The 23,735-nt window shown below is 44.3% G+C and overlaps 1 protein-coding gene across 1 annotated transcript in view; it reads left to right on the top strand.

The window, feature by feature from the left end:
• Nucleotides 1-23,426, top strand: part of chmp1b (charged multivesicular body protein 1B) — a 56,501-nt gene extending 33,075 nt beyond the window's left edge. The window contains exons 7-8 of the mRNA XM_072271226.1: nt 4,609-4,681; nt 22,611-23,426. Coding sequence (XP_072127327.1) covers nt 4,609-4,681; nt 22,611-22,655 — 118 coding nt within the window. The 3' untranslated portion in view covers nt 22,656-23,426. The remainder of the gene's footprint in view (nt 1-4,608; nt 4,682-22,610) is intronic.
• The last annotated feature ends 309 nt before the right edge of the window (nt 23,427-23,735 follow it).

Genomic DNA, 23,735 nt, shown 5'->3' with positions numbered 1-23,735 from the left:
CAGGAGCTTCTTTACCTGTACAACTAGCCAAAATTTCTATTTTAAATATAAATCCTATGATTAAGCAGTCATTAGGAATTTGGTACCAGTTTCGTAAGTTTTTTAATCTTAAAAAATTTAACCTTCTTAGTTTAATTTATCAAAACTATTTATTTAAACCTTCACTTAGTGATCCTACCTTTTCTCTTTGGAGGAATAAAGGAATTTATTCCTTTAGGGATCTATTTCAAGAAGGCTGATTGATGTCCTTTGAGAAATTAATAATTAAATATTCTCTCTCATATTCACACTTTTTGCAATATCTTCAGGTCAGACATTTCTTACAAGAATATTTAAGTAATTTTCCATATATACAAGATTCTGACCTGTTAGACATTATTTTAAAAATGAACCCTTTAGTGAAAAGTTTCATTGGGAAAATTTATAATTTACTATTACAACAGGATAATTATCCTTTACTTAAGATTAAGCAAGATTGGGAAAGAGAGCTTAACGTGACCTTGAAAACAGAGGATTGGTTGCGAATTTTGAAGTTGGTTAACTCTTCTTCGATTTGTGCCAGTCACTTTCTAACTCAATTTAAAATTGTACATCGTTATTATTTGACAAAGGAGAGGCTGTCTAAAATATTTCCTAATGTTAATAGTCAGTGTGATAGATGTAAAACTACATTGACACTTATGTTTTGGTCATGTTCTGTATTGAAACAATTTTGGAAATCTATTTTTTCCACAATTTCTAAATCTTTAAACATTAATTTACAACCTAATAAATTGACAGTTCTGTTTGGTATAATTCCTCAATATATTCACAGTATTTCTCTATCAGACCAACACGTAATTGCATTTGGCACATTATTGGCTAGAAAGGCTGTTTTATTAAAATGGAAAGATGCTTCTGCTCCCACTTTGATACAATGGTTCTCTCAGGTGATTTTATGTCTTAGTTTGGAAAAAATCAAAAGTCGAACTTTTGATCCTCGATTTGACTTTTGAGAAAAGGTGGGGCTCTTTTATCCACTACTATCATTTGATTTGAGTTAATTAAGATGGTCCTCTTCTGATTCTTGATGGATTTGGCTGGTGGATTGATGTCTTTTTTTTTTGGAAGCTTGTATGGCAATTATAGACCGGTTAGCCTAACATCGGTGGTGGGGAAGATGCTAGAGTCAGTTATCAAAGATGTGATAACAGCACATTTGGAAAGCGGTGAGATCATCGGACAAAGTCAGCATGGATTTGTGAAAGGAGGATCACGTCTGATGAATCTCATAGAATTTTTTAAGGATGTAACTAGTAGAGTGGATAGGGGAGAACCAGTGGATGTGGTATATTTGGATTTTCAGAAGGCTTTTGACAAGGTCCCACACAGGAGATTAGTGTGCAAACTTAAAGCACACAGTATTGGGGGTAAGGTATTGATGTGGATAGACAATTGGTTGGCAGACAGGAAGTAAAGAGTGGGAATAAACGGGACCTTTTCAGAATTGGCAGGCAGTGACTAGTGGGGTACCACAAGGCTCAGTGCTGGGACCCCAGTTGTTTACAATATATATTAATGACTTAGATGAGGGAATTAAATGCAGCATCTCCAAGTTTGCGGATGACACGAAGCTGGGCAGCAGTGTTAGCTGTGAGGAGGATGCTAAGAGGACGCAGGATGACTTGGATAGGTTAGGTGAGTGGGCAAGTTCATGGCAGATACAATTTAATGTGGATAAATGTGAGGTTATCCACTTTGGTGGCAAAAACAGGAAAACAGATTATTATCTGAATGGTAGCCGATTAGGAAAAGGGGAGGTGGAACGTGACCTGGGTGTCATTATACACCAGTCATTGAAAGTGGGCATGCAGATACAGCAGGCGGTGAAAAAGGCGAATGGTATGCTGGCATTTATAGCAAGAGGATTCGAGTACAGGAGCAGGGAGGTGCTATTGCAGTTGTACAAGGCCTTGGTGAGACCACACCTGGAGTATTGTGTGCAGTTTTGGTCCCCTAATCTGAGGAAAGACATCCTTGCCATAGAGGGAGTACAGAGAAGGTTCACCAGATTGATTCCTGGGATGGCAGGACTTTCATATGAAGAAAGACTGGATGAACTGGGCTTGTACTCGTTGGAATTTAGAAGATTGAGGGGGGATCTGATTGAAACGTATAAGATCCTAAAGGGATTGGACAGGCTAGATGCAGGAAGATTGTTCCCAATCTTGGGGAAGTACAGAACAAGGGGTCACAGTTTGAAGATAAAGGGGAAGTCTTTTAGGACCGAGATTAGGAAAAACTTCTTCACACAGAGTGGTGAATCTGTGGAATTCTCTGCCACAGGAAACAGTTGAGGCCAGTTCATTGGCTATATTTAAGAGGGAGTTAGATATGGCCCTTGTGGCTAAAGGGATCAGTGGGTATGGAGGGAAGACTGGTACAGGGTTCTGAGTTGGATGATCACCCATGATCATACTGAATGACGGTGCAGTCTCGAAGGGCCGAATGGCCTACTCCTGCACCTATTTTCCTATTTTCTATGTTTCTATGGCGTATAGCTCCGGGTTTGTGCTCCAAATGTGTTTTTTTCCCTCTTTTTTTTTGTTAGTAGGGTTTTTTCCCCTCTTTCTTTCTTCCAAAAAAATAGCTTTAACATTCTGTTTTTTTTAAATGATTATTATTATTGATATACTGTTTAGCTTGGTTGACAGTTTAACTCGTATATAATAACATTATATATAATGTTGACTTGATTATTTTAATGTTTTTTTTTGTTGTTCATTTTCAATAATAATTAATAAAAAGATTTAATAATGAAAACGACTCCAGCCATACAATGTGAAGTTGGCCTTTTGAGCCACGCCACGCAACCCCTGACGAACCCGATTAACCTCAACCTAATCATGGACAATATACTATGTCCAGTTAACCTACCCGGTACGTCCTTGGCGTGTGAGAGGAAACCAGAGTTTTCACACATTCCACAGAGAGAACATACTGAATGGCGCTGGAGCTGAACTCTGAACTCCGCAGCACTGCAATTTGTAATAGCTTCGTGCTGCATGCTACCCTACCGTGGCACCCAAAGAATTTGGTCAGAGAATGGCAGTAATTGGTACCGCAACCATATGACACTAAAGATGTTTTCAGATCTAACGCTGACAGTATCTGCCTATCAGTACAATCAGTCATCTTTGTGCTCATGATTAATTAAATGAATTCTCGTTGAGACAGAGAAAATCAATGACTGGTAGTTTGGTTGACTGCAGTATTAGAACATAGAAACTCTGGCTGCATCCAGGGACAACCAGTGGTCATTTTACTAAACTTGTGACTTAACGTCAGATTTATTATCACCGATTTGTAGGTACGCTCTCTGCCTGGAATTGAAATTAATTTCATAGCTTCTTGTGTCCGCTTAGAGCAGAAAAGATTGAATTGCCAGATTTGTTCAGTTTATGCTTTGAACTGTTATTCTGAAACCATTTTGTTCTTTTTTATATCTGAAATCATGTTTGGTTGTAAAATGGTTCAGTCATGATTGTATTCAGCGAAGACAATTGCCCCTCATTAGTCTTCAAACATCGATGCAGCGTTGCATCTTCACCTTGAACTGATCACCATCTCCTGTTGTAGTCCCTGCATTGCATGCGACTTTACTGTTGCCACCCAATGCATTTCCCGTATACTCAGAAGACGTTGCAGTCATATTGGCTCCTTATACTTTTGTTAATGTTGGATACATTTTTCAGATTTGCAGGATAGGTTTTATTTATGAGTCATTTCAAATAGTGTCATAGAAAAGAACAGCACAGAAACAGGTTCTTTGGTCCATCTAGATCATTTAAACTGCCTACTCCCATTGATCTGCACGAGGACCATACCCTCCATACCCCTCCCTTCCAACCTTCTCTTAAATGTTGAAATTGAGCTGGCCTGCACCACTCGTGCTGGCTGCTCATTCCAGACTCTCACAACCCTTTCAGTGACCTTTCACCCTTAATCCAAGGTCGATGACCAAATGTGCACACAATACCCCAAATTGGGTCCCACCAACAACTTATAGAACTTCAATATAACATCCCTTCTGTACCCAATACTTTTTTTAAAATAAATGCCAGTGTGCCAAAAGTTTTCTTTACAATCCTATCCACCTGTGCCACCGCTTTCAATGAATCATGGACCCGTATTCCCTGATCCCTGTGTTCTGTCACACTCCTCAGTGCCCGACTGTTACCTGGTTGGGCCTACCCCATTGCACCACCTTGAACTTGTCTGCATTAAATTCCATTTGCCATTTATCAGCCTATTTTTTCAGCTGGTCCAGATCCCACTGCAAGCTCTGATAGTCTTCCTTGCTGTGCACTAAACCCACAATCTAGGTGTCATCTGCTGATCCAGTTAACCACATTATCATGCAAATCATTGATTTAGATGACAAATGGCAACGGACCCAACACCAATCCCTGCAGCACTCCACTAGTCACAGAGGCAACTACCTACCGTCACTCTCTGGCTTCTCCCACAAGGCCAACATCTAATCCAGTTTACTACTATATTTCCAATAGTCTTGTCTCAATTCTAGAACAGAAATGCCTAATGGAGCATGTGTTCTTTTGTTTTCAGTCTTGATTTGAATCTGCAACTTCCTGAAGGTCAAATGGGATCTGTCAGTAGCAGTGTGGCTTCTGCAGAACAGGTAAAACCCTTACCTTGTGACTTCGGCTTTAAAAATCATTATAGCAACAACATCTTCTGGGTACTGCTTTCTATATTTGTATTTATTATTTTTACTGGTTTGCAGTTGATGTCCAATTTGAAATCATTTTATATTGTCCTCTTTAGTTTTACAAGATTTGTTATTAGGAGTCAGGGCTGAATTAGTCCGGACTGGTAACAGGATCTCTGCTGCTAAAGAGTTGATACAAACAGTTCCAAACTGATCTTTTGGCTTTAGAACTGTGATTCCCTTCCACCCAGACAGCATGGAGAACTGAGGGGCATGTTGCTCCATACAGAAGGCAGTGATTATTTTTTAAAAACCCTGCCAGATGGAGTGGTAGTAACAGATAGCAAGGTATTAGAGATGGGACCATTGCAGGATTGTTGTAGATAAACATTGTGGTTGGTATGAACAAGTTGGGCTGAGAATCCACTTCTGTGCTTCAGTTCTGATATCTCTACTGTGAAAGAGTTAAGTGTTTGTTGCAGGTAAAGACTTTGTGCCTTACAACACTAGAAATGAAACAAATTTGCAAAGATGAATGTCAGAACGGTACTTGGTGGAGTAAGTGAAAGCAAAGATAGCGGCCCTCGTTGGGGCTGTGTTATGGTGCGTTGTCCATGCAGCACTGGGTGCTTTCTCCGAAGAACTACTGGTCTTCAGCTTCATGGTGCACAAGTGGAGATCATGGTAGCATGGATATTTTCAGCTGAATTCACCACATTCTTGAGGCGACCAGTCCCATGGCATCAAGTTACAGATGAATGTTCTGAGATGTTATTACTTTGAGAACATTGATGCAGTCACTGTAGTACAGGATGAACAGGATGAACTATGCCTGTTGAGGAAGCAGGGAATCTACAAAAGGACTTGGACAGGTTGAGAGAATAGAAAAAGAAGTGACAGATGGAATACAACATAAGGAAGTATATGGTCATGTATTTTGGTGGAAGGAATAAAGGTATAGACTACTTACTAAATAAGGAAAGAATTTGAAAGTGTGAGGTACCATTGCAGGATTGTCGTAGATAAACATAGGAGTCTTGGTTCAGGATTAACTGTTGGTTAACTTGCTGGTTGCTTCAGCTCTTTAACTTGAAAGTTGAGATGATTACAAGGAAGGCAAATGGAATGTCTAAGCATTCATTTGAGAGGACCAGAGTAAAAAGCCGTGGTAGATCAGCTGTCGGAAACATGAGAAGACGTAGCTCACTCAAGTTCGCCGATTGAGTACACAAGGCATTCGTAGCAGTTTAGTGTTTGAGCAGCGGCCAATCAGCGATCGGAAGCCAGTGGAAACCTGTGGGAGGTAAGCGCAAAAATTGCGTGGGCCAAGGTACTTAAATCATCCTTAGTGACAGGTGAGGTACTGGAGAACTGGAGGATAGATAATGTTACACTGTTTAAGAAAGGCTCTAAAAATAAATCTGTAAATTATAAGCCAGTAAGCAGTAGTTTGAAAGTTATTGGAAGGTTTTCTAAGGGACTGCATGTATGAGTATTTGGATAGATGGGAAATGATTAGGGATTGTCAGCATGACTTTGTGTGTGGTAGGTCGTGTCCAACCAATTTTATAGAGTTTTTTTGAGGTTCTTACCGGGTAAGTTGATGAAGGAAAAGGCAGTAGATGCTGTCTACATGGACTTTAGCAAGGCATTTGATAAGATCCTGCATGGGAGGCTGGTCAAGAAGGTTCAGTTGCTCAGCATTCAGGATGAGTTAGTAAATTGGATTAAAGATTGGCTTTGTGGGAGAAGACAGAGAGTGGTGGGAGAGGGTTGCCTCTGTGACTGGAGACCTGTGACTATTGGGGTGTCGTGGGGATCAGTGCTGGATCTGTTGTTTGTCATCTATATCAGTGATCTGGATGATATAGGATCCGCAAATTTGCGGATGTCACCAAGATTGGGGGTGTAGTGGACAGTGAGGAAGACTATCCGAGTTTGCAGTGGGGTCTGGACCCTCAACACAGGTGCCCCTCAGGAGTGTGTCCTAAGCCCCTCTTTTACTCTCTGTACACCAATGGCTGTGTCACTACCCACAGCTCCAATCTGCTAATTAAATTTGCTGATGACACTACACTGATTGGCCTTATCTGAAGTAATAATGAGGCAACCTACAGAGAAGTCATCACCCTTTCACAATGGTGTCAAGAAAACAACCACTTTGTCGCAAAAACAAAGGAGCTGGTTGTGGACAACAGGAGGAATGGAGACAGGCTAACTCCTATTGACATCAATAGATCTGGGGTTGAGAGGGTGAACAGCTTTAAGTTCCTTGGTATACACATTACCGAGTGTCTCATGTGGTCTGTACATACTAGCTGTGTGGTGAAAAAAGCACAACAGCACCTGTTTCACCTCAGACGGTTGAAGAAGTTTGGTATGGGCCCTCAAATCCTAAGGACTTTTTACAGGGACACAATTGAGAGCATCCTGACTGGCTGCATCACTACCTGGTATGGGAACTGTACTTCCCTCAATTGCAGGACTCTGCAGAGAGTGGTGCAGACAGCCCAGCGCATCTATGAATGTGAACTTCCCACTATTCAGGACATTTACAAAGGCAGATTTGTAAAGAGGATCATTGGGGATCTGAGTCACTCCAACCGCAAACTGTTACAGCTGCTACCATCTGGGAAACCAGCATAAGAGCCAGGACCAACAGGCTTCAGGACAGCTTCTTCCACCAGGCCAACAGACTGATTAACTTTCGCTGATAAATTTGTATTCTATGCTATATTGATTGTCCTGTTGTACTATTTATTACAAATTACTATAAATTGTACATTGTACATTTAGATGGTGACGCTAACATAAAGATTTTTACACCTCACGTATATGAAGGATGAAAGAAGTAAAGTCAATTCAATTTAATTCAATTCAAATGGGTTGAAAATTGCAGGATGGAATTTAAGGGAGACAAGTCCGTAGTGTTGTACTTCAGTAGACAAATCAGGATAGGGCTTACATGGTGAGCAGTGGGTCAGGCACGGAGGAGTGTGGTAGAGCAGGGGGCCAATCAGGATAGGGCTTACACAGTGAGCGTGGGGTACGGAGGTGTGTGGTAGAACAGGGACCAATCAGAATAGGGCTTACACAGTGGGCATAGGGCATGGAGGAGTGTGGTAGAACAGGGGACCAATCGGAATAGGGCTTACACAGTGGGCATTGGGCACAGAGTATGGTAGAACAGGGGACCAATCAGAATAGGGCTTACACAGTGAGCATGGGGCACGGAGGAGTGTGGAAGAACAGGGGACCAATCAGAATAGGGCTTACACAGTGAGCAGCAGGACACGAAGGAGTGTGGTAGAACAGGGGACCCATCAGAATAGGGCTTACACAGTGAGCAGTAGGAGAAGGAGGAGTGTGGTAGAATGGGGACCAATCAGGATACGGCTTACACAGTGCGCATGGGGCACGGAGGGGTGTGGTAGAACAGAGGACCAATCACGATAGGGCTTACACAGTGCGCATGGGGCACGGAGTATGGTAGAACAGGGAACCAATCAGAATACGGCTTACACAGTGAGCATCGGGTACGGAGGAGTGTGGTAGAACAGGGGACCAATCCGGATAGGGCAAACACAGTGAGCAGTAGGACATGGAGGATTGCGGTAGAACAGGGACCAATCAGGATAGGGCTTACACAGTGAGCGTGGGGCACGGAGGAGTGTGGTTGAACAGAGGACCAATCAGGATGGGGCTCACACAATCAGCGTGGGCACGGTGGAGTGTGATAGGACAGGGGACCAATCAGAATAGAGCTTACACAGTGAGCATGGGGCCCAAAGGAGTGTGGTAGAACAGGGACCAATCAGGATAGAGCTTTCACAGTGAGCATGGGGCACCGAGGAGTGTGGGAGAACAGGGGATCAATTACGATAGGGCTTACACAGTGAGCGTGGGGTACGGAGTGCTTTCACAGAGAGCACTAGGACACAGAGGAGTGTGGTAGAACGCGGACCAATCAGGATAGGGCTTACGAGGTGAGTGTGGGGCACGGAGGAGAGAGGTAAAACAGAGGACCAATCAGAATAGAGCTTACACAGTGAGCGTGGGGCACGGAGGAGTGTGGTAGAACGCGGACCAATCAGGATAGGGATTACGAGGTGAGTGTGGGGCACGGAGGAGAGAGGTAAAACAGAGGACCAATCAGAATAGAGCTTACACAGTGAGCATAGGGCACAGAGGGGTGTGGTAGCACAGGGGACCAATCAGAATAGAGCTTACACAGTGAGCATGGGGCACAGAGGGGTGTGGTAGAACAGGGGACCAATCAGGATAGGGCTTACACAGTAAACTGTAGGACACGGAGGAGTGTGGTAGAACAGAGGACCAATCAGGATAGGGATTACGAGGTGAGTGTGGGGCACGGAGGAGAGAGGTAAAACAGAGGACCAATCAGGATAGGGATTACGAGGTGAGTGTGGGGCACGGAGGAGAGAGGTAAAACAGAGGACCAATCAGGATAGGGCTTACACAGTGAGCATGGGGCACAGAGAAGAGTGGTAGAACAGGGACCAATCAGAATAGGGCTTACACAGTGAGCATGGGGCACGGAGGAGTGTGGTAGAACAGGAGACCAATCAGGATAGGGCTTACACGGTGAGCAATGGGGCACAGAGGGGTGTGGTAGAACAGGGGACCAATCAGGATAGGGCTTACACAGTAAACTGTAGGACACGGAGGAGTGTGGTAGAACAGAGGACCAATCAGGATAGGGATTACGAGGTGAGTGTGGGGCACGGAGGAGAGAGGTAAAACAGAGGACCAATCAGGATAGGGATTACGAGGTGAGTGTGGGGCACGGAGGAGAGAGGTAAAACAGAGGACCAATCAGGATAGGGCTTACACAGTGAGCATGGGGCACAGAGAAGAGTGGTAGAACAGGGACCAATCAGAATAGGGCTTACACAGTGAGCATGGGGCACGGAGGAGTGTGGTAGAACAGGAGACCAATCAGGATAGGGCTTACACGGTGAGCAATGGGGTACGGAGGTGTGTGGTAGAACAGGGACCAATCAGGATACGGCTTACACAATGGGCATGGGGCACAGAGGAGTGTGGTAGAACAGGGACCAATCAGAATAGGGCTTACACAGTCAGCATGGGGCACGGAGGAGTGTAGTAGAACAGGGGACCAATCAGGATAGGGCTTACACAGTGAGAATGGGGCACGGAGGAGTGTGGTAGAACAGGGGACCAATCAGGATAGGGATTACTCAGTGGGCATGGGGCACGGACTGTGGTAGAAATGGGGACCAATCAGAATAGGGCTTACGCAGTAGGCAGTAGGACACGGAGGAGAGTGGTAGAACAGAGGACCAATCAGGATAGGGATTACTCAGTGGGCATGGGGCACGGAGGAGTGTGGTAGAGCAGGGGGCCAATCTGATTAGGGCTTACACAGTGAGCAGGGGGCAGGGAGGAGTGCGGCAGAATTGGGGACCCATCAGAATAGGGCTTACACAGTGAGCGTGGGGCACGGAGGTGTGTGATAGGACAGGGGACCAATCAGAATAGAGCTTACACAGTGAGCATGGGGCACGGAGGAGCATGGGGCACGGAGGAGTGTGGTAGAACAGCGGACCAATCAGGATACGGCTTACACAGTGAGCGTGGGGCTTGGAGTGTGTTAGAACAGGGGACCAATCAGAATAGGGCTTATGCATTGAGCAGTAGGACACGGAGGAGTGTGATAGGACAGGGGACCAATCAGAATAGGGCTTACACAGTGGGCATTGGGCACAGAGTGTGGTAGAACAGGGACCAATCAGAATAGAGCTTATACAGTGAGCATGGGGCACAGAGGGGTGTGGTAGAACAGGGACCAATCAGGATAGGGCTTACACAGTGAGCATGGGGCACGGAGGAGTGTGGTAGAACAGGGGACCAATCAGGATAGGGATTACTCAGTGGGCATGGGGCACGGAGGAGTGTGGTAGAGCAGGGGGCCAATCTGATTAGGGCTTACACAGTGAGCAGGGGGCAGGGAGGAGTGCGGTAGAATTGGGGACCAATCAGGATAGGGCTTACACAGTGAGCATGGGGCACGGAGTGTGGTAGAACAGGGGACCAATCAGGATAGTGCCTACACAGTGAGCATGGGGCACGGAGGAGTGTGGTAGAACGCGGACCAATCAGGATAGGGATTACGAGGTGAGTGTGGGGCACGGAGGAGAGAGGTAAAACAGAGGACCAATCAGGATAGGGCTTACACAGTGAGCATGGGGCACAGAGAAGAGTGGTAGAACAGGGACCAATCAGAATAGGGCTTACACAGTCAGCATGGGGCACGGAGGAGTGTGGTAGAACGCGGACCAATCAGGATAGGGATTACGAGGTGAGTGTGGGGCACGGAGGAGAGAGGTAAAACAGAGGACCAATCAGAATAGGGCTTACACAGTAAGCTGTAGGACACGGAGGAGTGTGGTAGAACAGGGACCAAACAGGATAGGGCTTACACAGTGGGCATAGGGCACGGAGTGTGGTAGAACAGAGGACCAATGAGGATAAGGCTTACACAGTGAGCATGGGGCACAGAGGAGTGTGGTAGAACAGGGACCAATCAGAATAGAGCTTTCACAGTGAGCATGGGGCACCGAGGAGTGTGGGAGAACAGGGGATCAATTACGATAGGGCTTACACAGTAAGCTGTAGGACACGGAGGAGTGTGGTAGAACAGGGGACCAGGCAGGATACGGCTTACACAGTGAGCGTGGGGCTCGGAGTGTGGTACAACAGGAGACCAATCAAGATAGGGCTTACATTGTGAGCATGTGGCACGGAGTGTGGTAGCACAGGGGAACAATTAGAATAAGGCTTACACAGTGAGCATGGGGCGAGGAAGAGTGTGGTAGAACAGGGGACCAATCAAGATAGCGTTTACACAGTGAGCAGTAGGAGACGGAGGAGTATGGTAGAGCAGGCGACCAATTGGAATAGGGCTTACTCAGTGAGCATAGGGCACGGAGGAGTGTGATAGAACGGGGACGAATCAGGATAGCGTTTACACAGTGAGCAGTAGGAGACGGAGGAGTATGGTAGAGCAGGCGACCAATCAGAATAGAGCTTACACAGTGAGCATGGGGCACGGAGGAGTGTGGTAGAACAGGGAACCAATCGGAATAGGGCTTACACAGTCAGCATGGGGCGAGGAAGAGTGTGGTAGAACAGGGAACCAATCGGAATAGGGCTTACACAGTCAGCATGGGGCGAGGAAGAGTGTGGTAGAACAGGGAACCAATCGGAATAGGGCTTACACAGTGAGCGTGGGGCACGGAGAGGTGTGGTAGAGCAGGCGACCAATCAGAATGGGGCTTACACAGTGAGCAGTAGGACACGGAGGTGTGTGGTAGAGCAGAGGACCAATCGGGATAGGGCTTACACAGTGAGCATGGGGCGAGGAAGAGTGTGGTTGAACAGAGGACCAGTCACAATACGGCTTACACAGTGGGCAGGGGGCATGGAGTGTGGTTGAACAGGGGACCAATCAGAATAGGGCTTTCACAGTGAGCAGTAGCAGATGGAGGCGTGTGGTAGAACAGAGGACCAATCAGGAAAGGGCTTACATTGTGAGTATGGGGCATGGAGGGGTGTGGTAGAGCAGGGGACCAATCAGGATAGGGCTTACATTGTGAGCATGTGGCACGGAGTGTGGTAGCACAGGGGAACAATTAGAATAGCGTTTACTCAGTGAGCATAGGGCACGGAGGAGTGTGGTTGAACAGGGGACCAATCAGGATACGGCTTAGATACGGCTAGAATTGGGGACCCATCAGAATAGGGCATACACAGTGAGCATGGGGCATGGAGTGTGGTAGAACAGCGGACCAATCAGGATAGGGCGAACACACTGAGCATGGGGCACGGAGGAGTGTGATAGAACAGACGACCAATCAGAATGGGGCTTACACAGTGAAAGTGGGGTACCCAGGAGTGTGGTAGAACAGGGGACCAATCAGAATAGGGCTTACACAGTGAGCATGGGGCAAGGAAGAGTGTGGTAGAACAGGGGACCAATCAGAATAGGGCTTCTACAGTTGTCAGTAGGACACGGAGGAGTGTGGTAGAATAGGGGACCAATCAGGATAGGGCTTACACAGTGACCTTGGGGCACGGAGGAGTGTGGTAGAGCAGGGGACCAATCAGAATAGGGCTTTCACAGTGAGCATGGGGCACGGAGGAGTGTGGTAGAACAGGGACCAATCAGAATAGGGCTTACACACTGAGCATGGGGCACGGAGGAGTGTGGTAGAAGAGAGGACCAATCAGGATAGGGCTTAGACAGTGAGCATGGGGTATGGAGGAGTGTGGTAGAACAGGGGACCAATCAGAATAGGGCTTACACAGTGAGCTGTAGGACACGAAGGTGTGTGGTAGAACAGCAGACCAATCAGGATAGGGCTTACCCAGTGAGCATGGGGCTCGGAGGGGTGTGGTAGAACAGAGGACCAATCAGGATACGGCTTACACAGTGAGCATGGGGCACGGAGGAGTGTGGTAGAGCAGAGGACCAATCAGGATACGGCTTACCCAGTGAGCGTGGGGCACGGAGTGTGGTAGAGCAGAGGACCAATCAGGATACGGCTTACACAGTGAGCATGGGGCTCGGAGGGGTGTGGTAGAACAGGGGACCAATCAGGATAGGGCTTACACAGTGAGCATGGGGCTCGGAGGGGTGTGGTAGAACAGGGGACCAATCAGGATAGGGCTTACACAGTGAGCGTGGGGCACGGAGGGGTGTGGTAGAACAGGGGACCAATCAGGATAGGGCTTACACAGTGAGCATGGGGCTCGGAGGGGTGTGGTAGAGCAGGGGACCAATCAGGATACGGCTTACCCAGTGAGCATGGGGCACGGAGTGTGGTAGAGCAGAGGACCAATCAGGATACGGCTTACCCAGTGAGCATGGGGCTCGGAGGGGTGTGGTAGAACAGGGGACCAATCAGGATAGGGCTTACCCAGTGAGCATGGGGCTCGGAGGGGTGTGGTAGAGCAGAGGGATCTGGGGATACAAGTCCATCATTCATTGAAAGTGGCGGTACAGGTAGGGTCAGAAACAAAGGCATATTGGCCTTCATAATTCAAAGTATTGAGTCCAGGAGATGGGATGATATGTGGAAGTTGTATAAGACATTGGTTAGGCCTAGTTTGGAGTGCTGTGTGGAGTTTTGGTCACCTACTTACAGAAAAAGATATAAATACGGTTGAAAGTGTACAGAGAAAGTTTACAAGGATGTTGCCAGGACTGGAAGATCTGAGTTGTGAGGAAAGATCGAATAGGTTAGGACTTTATTCCTTCGAAGATTGAGGGAATATTTGACCGAGGTATACAAACTTATGAGTGGTTTAGATAGGGTAAATGTAAACAGGGTTTCTCCAGTGAGGTTGGATGAGACTACAACTAGATTTCATGGGTTAAAGTTGAAAGGGGAATATGAGGGGAAATTTCTTCACTCTGAGGTCCGTGAGAGTGTGGAATGAGCTGTCAGTGCAGGTGGTGCATGCAAGCTCAGTTGCAATATTTAAGAGAGGTTCAGACAGGTAGATGGAATGAAGGGGTGCAGGTCGATGGGACTAGGCAGTTTAAATGGTTTGTCACATAGCTGGGCCGAATGGCTATATCTGTGCTGTACTTTTCTATGAATCTATGACTCTAAAAGCAAGGAGCTAATACTGAGCCTTAAAAATGCATTGGCCTATTGGGAAGGAATTTATAGAACATTAGTTAAGGTTCTTAGGTCCCAGATACCTCTGAACTTTGAGACGCTCTATTTGGGGCATGTATTGTTTCTTGAACAGAAGGAAGATATAAAGTTGCTGCAGGCCCTCTTAGCGGCAAGTAAGAAATCAATCACTAGAAAGTGGCTAAATCCAATACCACCTACATTATAAGATTGGCACGAAATTATCTTGGAAATATTTAAAATGGAAAAGTTGACTTACTCCCTGAGAATTCAAAAAGAAAAATTTTATCAAATCTGGAATAAATAGATTGAATATATAACCCCAATGTGAGCAGACTTTAGATGACTCTCTTAATGATTTATACTGCTCTTCTCATCAACACAGTAATATTGTTAACGTAAGCACCCCTAGTCTAAATGTCTTTTTTTTTGTTTTCTTTTGGAAAATAGAGAATTAACGCAAGTAAAGGGAAAGATTTGGGAAAGGGATAAAAAATGAAAAAATTAAGTAAATAAGTACATAGGGATTGGATAATTATGTCTGCGGGCAGGAGCAAGCATGAACAAATTTGGATATAAACACCTACAATGGTTGTTACATAGGCTTATATACAACATTTTGGACCAGTGGAAATGGTCCAGAAGAGTAATATGGAAACTATTATTACCATTTTTCTTAACAACTAATTCCATTACTTAGCCTAATAGATTAGAATTACCACAGTACATAATTATCTATTTAAGTGTCTAATTTCCTTTTATATCATCTCAATGTGTACTTAAGAATGTATAAATAATTATAGTTTTATACATATAAAAAAATGGAAAAGGTTATATGTGTGAAAAAAGTACATGATATTTGTGAATTCCTTATCCAAATAAAAAAAATGCATTGGCCAGACCATATTTGGAGTATTGTGATGAGTTTTGGGTCCCATGTTAAAGGAAGAATGTGCCAGTTTTGGAGAGGGTCCAGAGGAAATTCAGGAGAGAGATCCCAAGGGTTATAACGTATGAGGATTGTTTGATGGCTATGGGCCTGTACTCACTTATATAACTATACAACAATTACAGCACGGAAACAGGCCATCTTGGCCCTTCTAGTCCATACCGAACTCTTACTCTCACCTAGTCCCACCGACCTGCACTCAGCCCATAACCCTCCTTCCTTTCCTGTCTATATAGCTGTCCAGTCTAACTTTAAACGACAAAATCGAACCTGCCTCAACCACTTCTGCTGGAAGCTCGTTCCTCACAGCTACCACTCTCTGAGTAAAGAAGTTCCCCCTCGTGTTACCCCTAAACTTTTGTCCTTTAACTCTCAACTCATGTCCTCTTGTTTGAGTCTCCCCCACTCTCAGTGGAAAAAGCCTATCCACGTCAACTCTATCTATCCCCCTCATAATTTTAAACACCTCTGTCAAGTCCCCCCTCAACCTTCTACATTCCAAAGAATAAAGACCCAACTTGTTCAATCTGTCTCTGTAACTTAGGTGATGAAACCCAGGTAACATTCTAGTAAATCTTCTCTGTTCCCTCTCTATTTTGTTAACATCTTTCCTATAATTCGGTGACCAAAACTGTACATAATACTCCAAATTTGGCCTCACCAATGCCTTGTACAATTTCAACATTACATCCCAACTCCTATACTCAATGCTCTGATTAATAAAGGCCAACGTACCAAAAGCTTTCTTCACCTCCCTATCCACATGAGATTCCACCTTCAGGGAACTATGCACCATTATTCCTAGATCCCTCTGTTCTACTGCATTCTTCAATGCCCAATAGTAATACTAATACTAATACTTGCATTTAGTAAGATGAGGGAGGATCTCATTGAAGCCTGCCAAATATTGAAAGGCTTAAACAGAGTGGTTGTGGAGTGAATATTTCCAATTGTGGGCAAGTCTACGACCAAAGGGTACAGCCTCCCTTTAGAACAGAGATGAGGAGCAATTTCTTTAGCCAGAGGATGGTGAATCTGTGGAATTCATTGCTACAGACAGCTGTGGAGGCCGTCGTTGGGTGTATTTAAGGCAGATCTTGTTAGGTTATTGATTTGTAAGACACAGAGTTAACGGGGAGAGGACAAGAGAACGGGGTTGAGGGAGAATATTAAATCAGCTACAATCAAATTGCAGAGTAGACTCGATGAGCTGAATAGCCTAAATATGGTTCTATGGTTTATGGCCACTCCATCACCAGCTTCTATTCCTCAACTGTACACAGGAAGAAAGGTAGCTGGTTCAAAGTAACAATTCTTTTTATTTTACATTGATATTCTGGTTGTAAAAATCTGCAACATTTTCTGGCCTTCATTGTGGTATGTGTTTCATTTTGAAAAGTTTCTGGGTTGTGTGCCACACATCAACTTTATTGAAATGAAAGCCCAAGAACTGATTAGATGGCCTTTGGGAACTAATCAGCTAAGGACGTTCAAATAGTTCAGTGAGGTATACGTCCGCAAGATTAGAATGAACAAAGAAAAAAGGATTCCGGGCTTCACCATTGCAGAATTGAAACACTTACATTTTGTTGTACCTTCGTATTCAATGCTTCTAATCAGAGTCAGAGTCAAGTTTATAATGACCACATATGTTGTGAAATTTATTGCTTTGTGGCAGAAGTGCAAGACATAAAAGTTACTATAAGAAATAAATGAAACAGTGAAAAAGAGGACTGGTGAGTGGACAATTCAGACATGTGATGGTAGAGGGGAAGAAGCAGTTGTGTGGTCATCTTCAGGCTCCTTTACCTGCTTCCTGATGGTAGTAACAAGAAGAGAGCTTGCTCCAGGCGGTGACGGTCCTTAATGATGGATGCTGCTAATTTGACGCACTACTTTTTGAAGATATCCTCGATGGTGGAAAGACTTGTACTCTTGGTGGAACTGACTGAGTCGACAACCCTCTGCACCCTCTTTCGATCTGGTCCTGGTGGAAGGTCTTGGGGGAGAAAATGCAGCAAGATTTACCAACTGATTTCAAACAGAGAACATTTCAACCATAAGCTGCTGTAGTGTTTCTACCCAAAACAGCGACAATCCCTCCCCTCCCAAGATGTTGCTGGACCTGCTGAGTTCCTCCAGCAGGCCAGGGATTTGGTGATAGGAAGGTAGAAAATGGTTCTGATTTGGAGATTGTTACTGAAGGATTTCATGGAAACACGAGTTAATCAGGGGCTTCAGAAGCATACTGGAAAGTTGCTAACTGGCAGTAATTTGCAGATTGGCATTCCAAGTTGAAATACTGCTTGCCATAATGACCTGCAGTACTAGTAAGCCGATTCAGAGTAATGTTTATAATCATGGGTCAATCTGCGAAACTGAACACTTGATCCCTGGATGTTTTTTGTTTCTCATACCATTCTCTAAACTCTAGAGACTGTTGTGCATGAAAATTCAAGGAAATCAGTAGTTTCTGAGCTACTCAAATCACCCTGTCTGGCACCAACAGTTGTTCAAACTCACTTAGATCACATTTCTTCACCATTCTAATGTTTGGTCTCAACAAGTGAGCTCAATGCCCCTATTCTCGTTTTGGCTGTAAAATGTGTAGAAACCTTCACAGCCCCCGATGATTCTGTGATTTCAGTCTCTGAGGCCGATGTGTGAGCAACCTTCAAGAGGGGTGATCACATGAAAAGCACCCAGTCTAGATGGGGTACCTGGCAAAGGACTAAAGACCTGTGCTGATCAACTAGCTGGAGTGGTCACTGAGATCTTTAACTACTCTCCTTGCAGTCTGAGGTACCCACCTGCTTCAAGCAGGCTTCAAATATACCAGTACCCAAGAAGAACGTGCTAACTTGCCTCAATTGCTATCATCTAGTAGTACTTACATCCGTAGTAATGAAGTGTTTTGAGAGATTGGTGAAGAAACATATCAATTCCTGCCTGAGAATCAACCAAAGATGCAAACCTCAGGATGCTGTTTATCGACAACCGCTCAGCACTCAATCCCATCACCCCCTCAAAGCTAATCAATAAGCTTCAGGACCTTGGGCTCAATAAATCCTTGTGCAATTGGATCCTTGATTTCCTCACTTGCAGACCACAGTCACTTTGGATTGACAACTTCACCCCCACGATCTCCATCAGCACAGGTATACCACAAGCCTGTGTGCTTAGCCTCCTGCTCAACTCGCTTTACATTGTGAGGCTAAGCACAGCTCCAATGCCATGTTCAAGTTTGCTGACGACACCACTGTCATAGGCCAAATCAAAAATGGTGATAAATCAGCATGCAGGGGGGAGATTGAAAAACTGACTGAAGGTGCTGTAACAAGAACCTCTTGTTCAATGTCAGAAAGACCAAGGAGACGATTATTGATTTGAGGAGAAGGAAAGCAGAGGTGCATGAGCCAGTCGGCATTGGAGGATCAAAGGTGGGAAGGGTCAGCAGCTTTAAATTCCTCGGTGTTGTTATTTCGGAGGACCTGCCCGTGGCCCAGCGCGTACAATAAGTGAATTACGAAGAAAGCACAGCGGTGTCTGTAGTTCCTTAAGTTTGCGAAGATTAGGCATGACATCTAAAACTGACAAACTTCTATAGATTGTGTGGTTGAGAAAGCATACACAGCATTGGCCTTCATCAATCGTGGGATTGAGTTTAAGAGCCAAGAGGTAATTATTAGAGCTATGTAGGGCCCTGGTCAGACCCCACTTGCAGTACTGTGCTCAATTCTGGTTGCCTCACTACAGGAAGGACGTGGGAACCATAGAAAGGGTGAAGAGGAGATTTACAAGGATGTTGCCTGGATTGGGGAGCATGCCTTATGAGAATAGGTTGAGTGAACTCAGCCTTTTCTCCTTGGAGCGACAGAGGATAAGAGGTGACCTGATAGAGGTGTACAAGATAATGAGAGGCATTGATCATGTGGATAGTCAGAGGCTTTTCCCCAGGGCTGAGATGGCTAGCACGAGAGGGCATAGTTTTAAGGTGCTTGGAAGTAGGTACAGAGGAGATGTCAGGAGTAAGTTGTTGTTGTTTTTTTAAAAACGCAGAGTTGTGAGTTTGTGGAATGGGCTGCCGGCGGCGGTGGTGGAAGCGGAAACGATAGGGTCTTTTCAGAGAATCCTGGATGGCTACATGGAGCTTAGAAAAATAGAGGGCTATGGGTAAAGCCTAGGTAGTTCTAAGGTAGGGACATGTTCAGCACAGCTTTGTGGGCCGAAGGGCCTGTATTGTGCTGTATGTTTTCTATGTTTCTCTGTTTCTAGGTGTGAAGTGGAGAGTATATTGACAGGTTGCATCACAGACTGGTATGGAAACACCAATGCCCTTGTATGGAAAATCTTACAAAAAGTAGTAGATATAGCCCAGTCCATCACGGGTAAAACCCTCTCCACCACTGAGCACATCTAGACGAAACACTGTGGTAGGAAGGCAACATCCACCAGCCAGGTCAAGCTCTCTTCTCATTGCCACCATCAGGAAGAAGGTACAGGAGCCTCAGAACCCATGCCACCAGGTTCAGGAACAGTTATTACCCCTCAACCATCAGGCTCTTGAATCAAAGGGGATAACATCAGTCAACTTCACTTACCTCATCATTGAAATGTTCCCAGAGCCTATGGACTCACTTTCAAGGACTCTTCATCTATGTTTTCAATATTTATTGCTTATTTATTTATTATTATTATTTCTTTCTTTTTGTATTTGCACAGTTTGTTGTCTTTTGACACTGGCTGAATGCCCAAGTTGGTGCAGCATTTCATTGATTCTGTTATGTTATTCTGTGGATTTATTGAATATGCCCACAAGAAAACGAATCTCATCGTTGTATATGGTGACATATACAGTACGTACTTTGATAACAAATTTACCCTGAACTTTTGAACTTTGAACTGAACCTCTTGACCATGTCTGCATGCTTTTATGCATTGAGTTAAAACATAGAAGCGTGGAAAACCCACAGCACAATACAGGCCCTTTGGCCCACAATGTTGTGCCGAACATGTACTTACTTTAGAAATTACCTTGGGTTACCCATAGCCCTCTATTTGTGCAAGCTCCAAGTACCTATCCAAAAGCCTCTTAAAAGACTCTATTGTATTTGCCTCCATCACTGTCGCCGGCAGCCCATTCCACACACTCACTCACCACTCTCTGCGTAAAAAACGTACTCCTGATATCTCCTCTGAACCTACTCTCAAGCACCTTAAAACTGTGCCCTCTCGCGTCAGCCATTTTAGCCCTGGGAAAAAGCCTCTGACAATCCACACGACCAATGCCTCTCATCATCTCATACACAGGTTGCTGCCATGTAGTTGGCTGATTAGGTATTTGCATTAATAAGCAGGTGTACAGGTGTATCTAATAAGGTGACCACTGAGTGGATAGTACAGGGACAATGTGCAAACTAATTAAATTGGTATTTAAGTGCCTACACAATATGCATATCTCTCCATTCTCTGCATATTCATGTGCCTATCCAAGAGCCTCTTAAACACCTCCATTATCACCCTGACAGTGTTTTACAAACACCCAACTCTCTAAAAAAAAACTTCCCCTTTCTCACCTTAGGGATATGCCTTCCAGTATTAGACATTACCACTCCGAGAAAAATACCATCGATTTCTCTCTTAATCTTATAACTTCTATCAGATCTCCCCTCAGCCATTGCAGAGAAAATAAGCCAAGCTTGTCTCTCTTATAGTACATACCATTTAATCTCGGCAGAATCCTGATAAACTTCTTCTGTTCCTTTACAAAGCTTCCACATCCTTCCTATAACTGGGCAACCAAAATGCAGTCAGCCTAATGAGAGTCTTATTAAGCTGCAATGTGACTTTCCAACTTGTGAACTCTGCGTCTTGACTAACAAAGGCTAGCATGCAGTACACTTTCTTTACCATCCTGTCACCCTGTGTAGGGACCTATGGACTTGGGCCATGAGATTCCTCTGTTTAGGGTCCTGCATTAACTGCGTACTGTACACTTTGCATTTCCAAAGTACAACACATCACATTGGGCCAAATTAAACTCCTTTTCTATTTCTCCACCAATATTTGCAGCTGACCTAAATCATGCTGTATCCTTTGGAAATCCTGTACACCAGTGGCACCCAACCTCCGGGCCGCGAAGAATGCAGGAGTGCAGCGGTGGCCGGAACGCACCCAGCACATCTTTAAGAAAAAAGCTGAATTAAACAAGCTAATTAGTTACGTGCCGGGCAGCACCTAATTAATTAGCTTGTTTATTTCGACTTTTTTCTTAAAGATGTGCTGGGTCCGTTCCAGCTACCGCTGCACCCCTGCATTCTATGTATCCCGGTATCGGTCCGCGGCCTGGAGGTTAGGGACCACTGCTCTACAGTGTCTGCAACTGCAACAACTGTATTGTCTGCAAACTTAGTAACCCACCCACCTACATTATAACAACATAAACTTTATTTTCGCCAAACAATTGATACTAGAGAGTAAAATCATCGCAGCGATATTTGATTCTGCACTTCGCACTCCCTGGAGTACAAATCAATAGTAAATATTAAAAATTTAAATTATAAATCATAAATAGAAAATATAAAAGGGAAAGTAAGGTAGTGTAAAAAAAAACGAGAGGCAGGTCGGGATATTTGGAGGGTACGGTCCAGATCCGGGTCAAGATCCGTTCCGCAGTCTTATCACAGTTGGAAAGAAGCTGTTCCCAAATCTGGCCATATGAGTCTCCAAGCTCCTGATCCTTCTCCCGGTGGGAAGAGGGACGAAAAGTGTGTTGGCTGGGTGGATCATGTCCTTGATTATCCTGGCAGCACTGCTCCGACAGCGTGCGGTGTAAAGTGAGTCCACGGACGGAAGATTGGTTTGTGTGATGTGCTGGGCTGTGTTCACAATCTTCTGCAGCTTCTTCCGGTCTTGGACAGGACAGCTTCCATACCAGGTTGTGATGCACCCTAGAAGAATGCTTTCTACGGTGTATCTATAAAAATTAGTGAGGGTTTTAGGGGACAGGCCAAATTTCTTTAGCTTTCTCAGGAAGTAAAGGCACTGGTGGGCCTTCTTGGCAGTGGACTCTGCTTGGTTGGACCAAGTCAGGTCCTTTGTGATATTGACCCCGAGGAACTTAAAGCTTTTGACCTGTTCCACTTGTGCACCACCGATGTAAATGGGGTCATGCGGTCCGCTACTCCTTGTTATTCTAATAGTTGAAAATATTTTTAAAATATCACCTTCTAATATAGTTAACTACGATTTTTGTTTACAGGATGATCTTTCCCAAAGACTTTCAAGACTTCGAGATCAAGTGTAAAGATGAGAAAACATTCAGCCTTAATACTTTGGGAATTATATATAATCTTCAGTTGCGGAGGGGGCAAAGTGTGGTTATAACATATTGATATTCTTTTGTAGTTGAGTCACTAGTATGCTGTCACCAGGAAAGGCCATGTTGAGATGTAAACCTGAGATATGGTTAGTGCATTCAGTAATCACACAGCCTCCTTCCTTTCATTTATAACCTGGTATAAACTGGGAATCTTGTTTATGTGAGGGGTGGGGAAAGTTCAGGTGACTTTTGTATTCAGATGAAGTCAACAATATTTGTGATGAGACAGTTTCCTCTCTTAAAACATAGTGCAATTTTGCTATTAACCATTGTATCTTAATTGTTCAGGCTGCATCACTGAAAAAATGACATTTGGATTAAAAGATGATTGAAAGTATTTTTGAAACATGATATCGTATTTTCACCACACTTTTGCACAAAGCTTTATTGTAATTTGGTTTTACTTTCTCTTGTGGATGGCTGGGACTCTAATAGTTAGAATATTCCTTAAGTGTTATAAAATTTTATCTATTTAAGAAGTTTGAAAAAGCTTTTAAGAGATTTAACCTCACTAGGGAGGGGTATAAATTAAGCTCTATTGTACTAAATCTCTTGATGATTGCACACTGATTGCAGGGACGTTGTGTCTGTATGAGGTTTACATGTTAGTATGATTCTTTTTAAATTTTGCATTTCTTCCGCTGTATTTGACCTACAATTAAAGGTTCTTTAAAATAAAATATGTGTTACTCTGAACTGAAACGGTCCTGAAGATTCTGAATGCCCCTTTGACAACAGTCATTCATTCAAATTGCAGACCTAATTTTCTGAATCTAAGGGGCACTGACTTGTTTTTGTAAAAAGAAATGCAGTGCAGTAAAGTTGAAAATTGAAGATTGTAGATTTAATATAAGAATTAACTTTTAGCCAGTCTACCAGATTCCTTTGTTCTTTTCTGCATTGAAAGTCCACAAACTTTTGCAATATTCCTTACGTTTTTTTATTATTAGAAGCTGAAATTGAATTTGTGTTGCTTATATGGTAATTTAATTTTTACACATTTGT

This window comes from Mobula birostris, chromosome 10 (genome assembly GCF_030028105.1).
Source record: "Mobula birostris isolate sMobBir1 chromosome 10, sMobBir1.hap1, whole genome shotgun sequence".
Lineage (NCBI taxonomy): Eukaryota > Metazoa > Chordata > Chondrichthyes > Myliobatiformes > Myliobatidae > Mobula > Mobula birostris.
The sequence above is the reverse complement of the archived record's forward strand: the minus strand, read 5'-3'. Positions and strand labels throughout refer to the sequence as shown.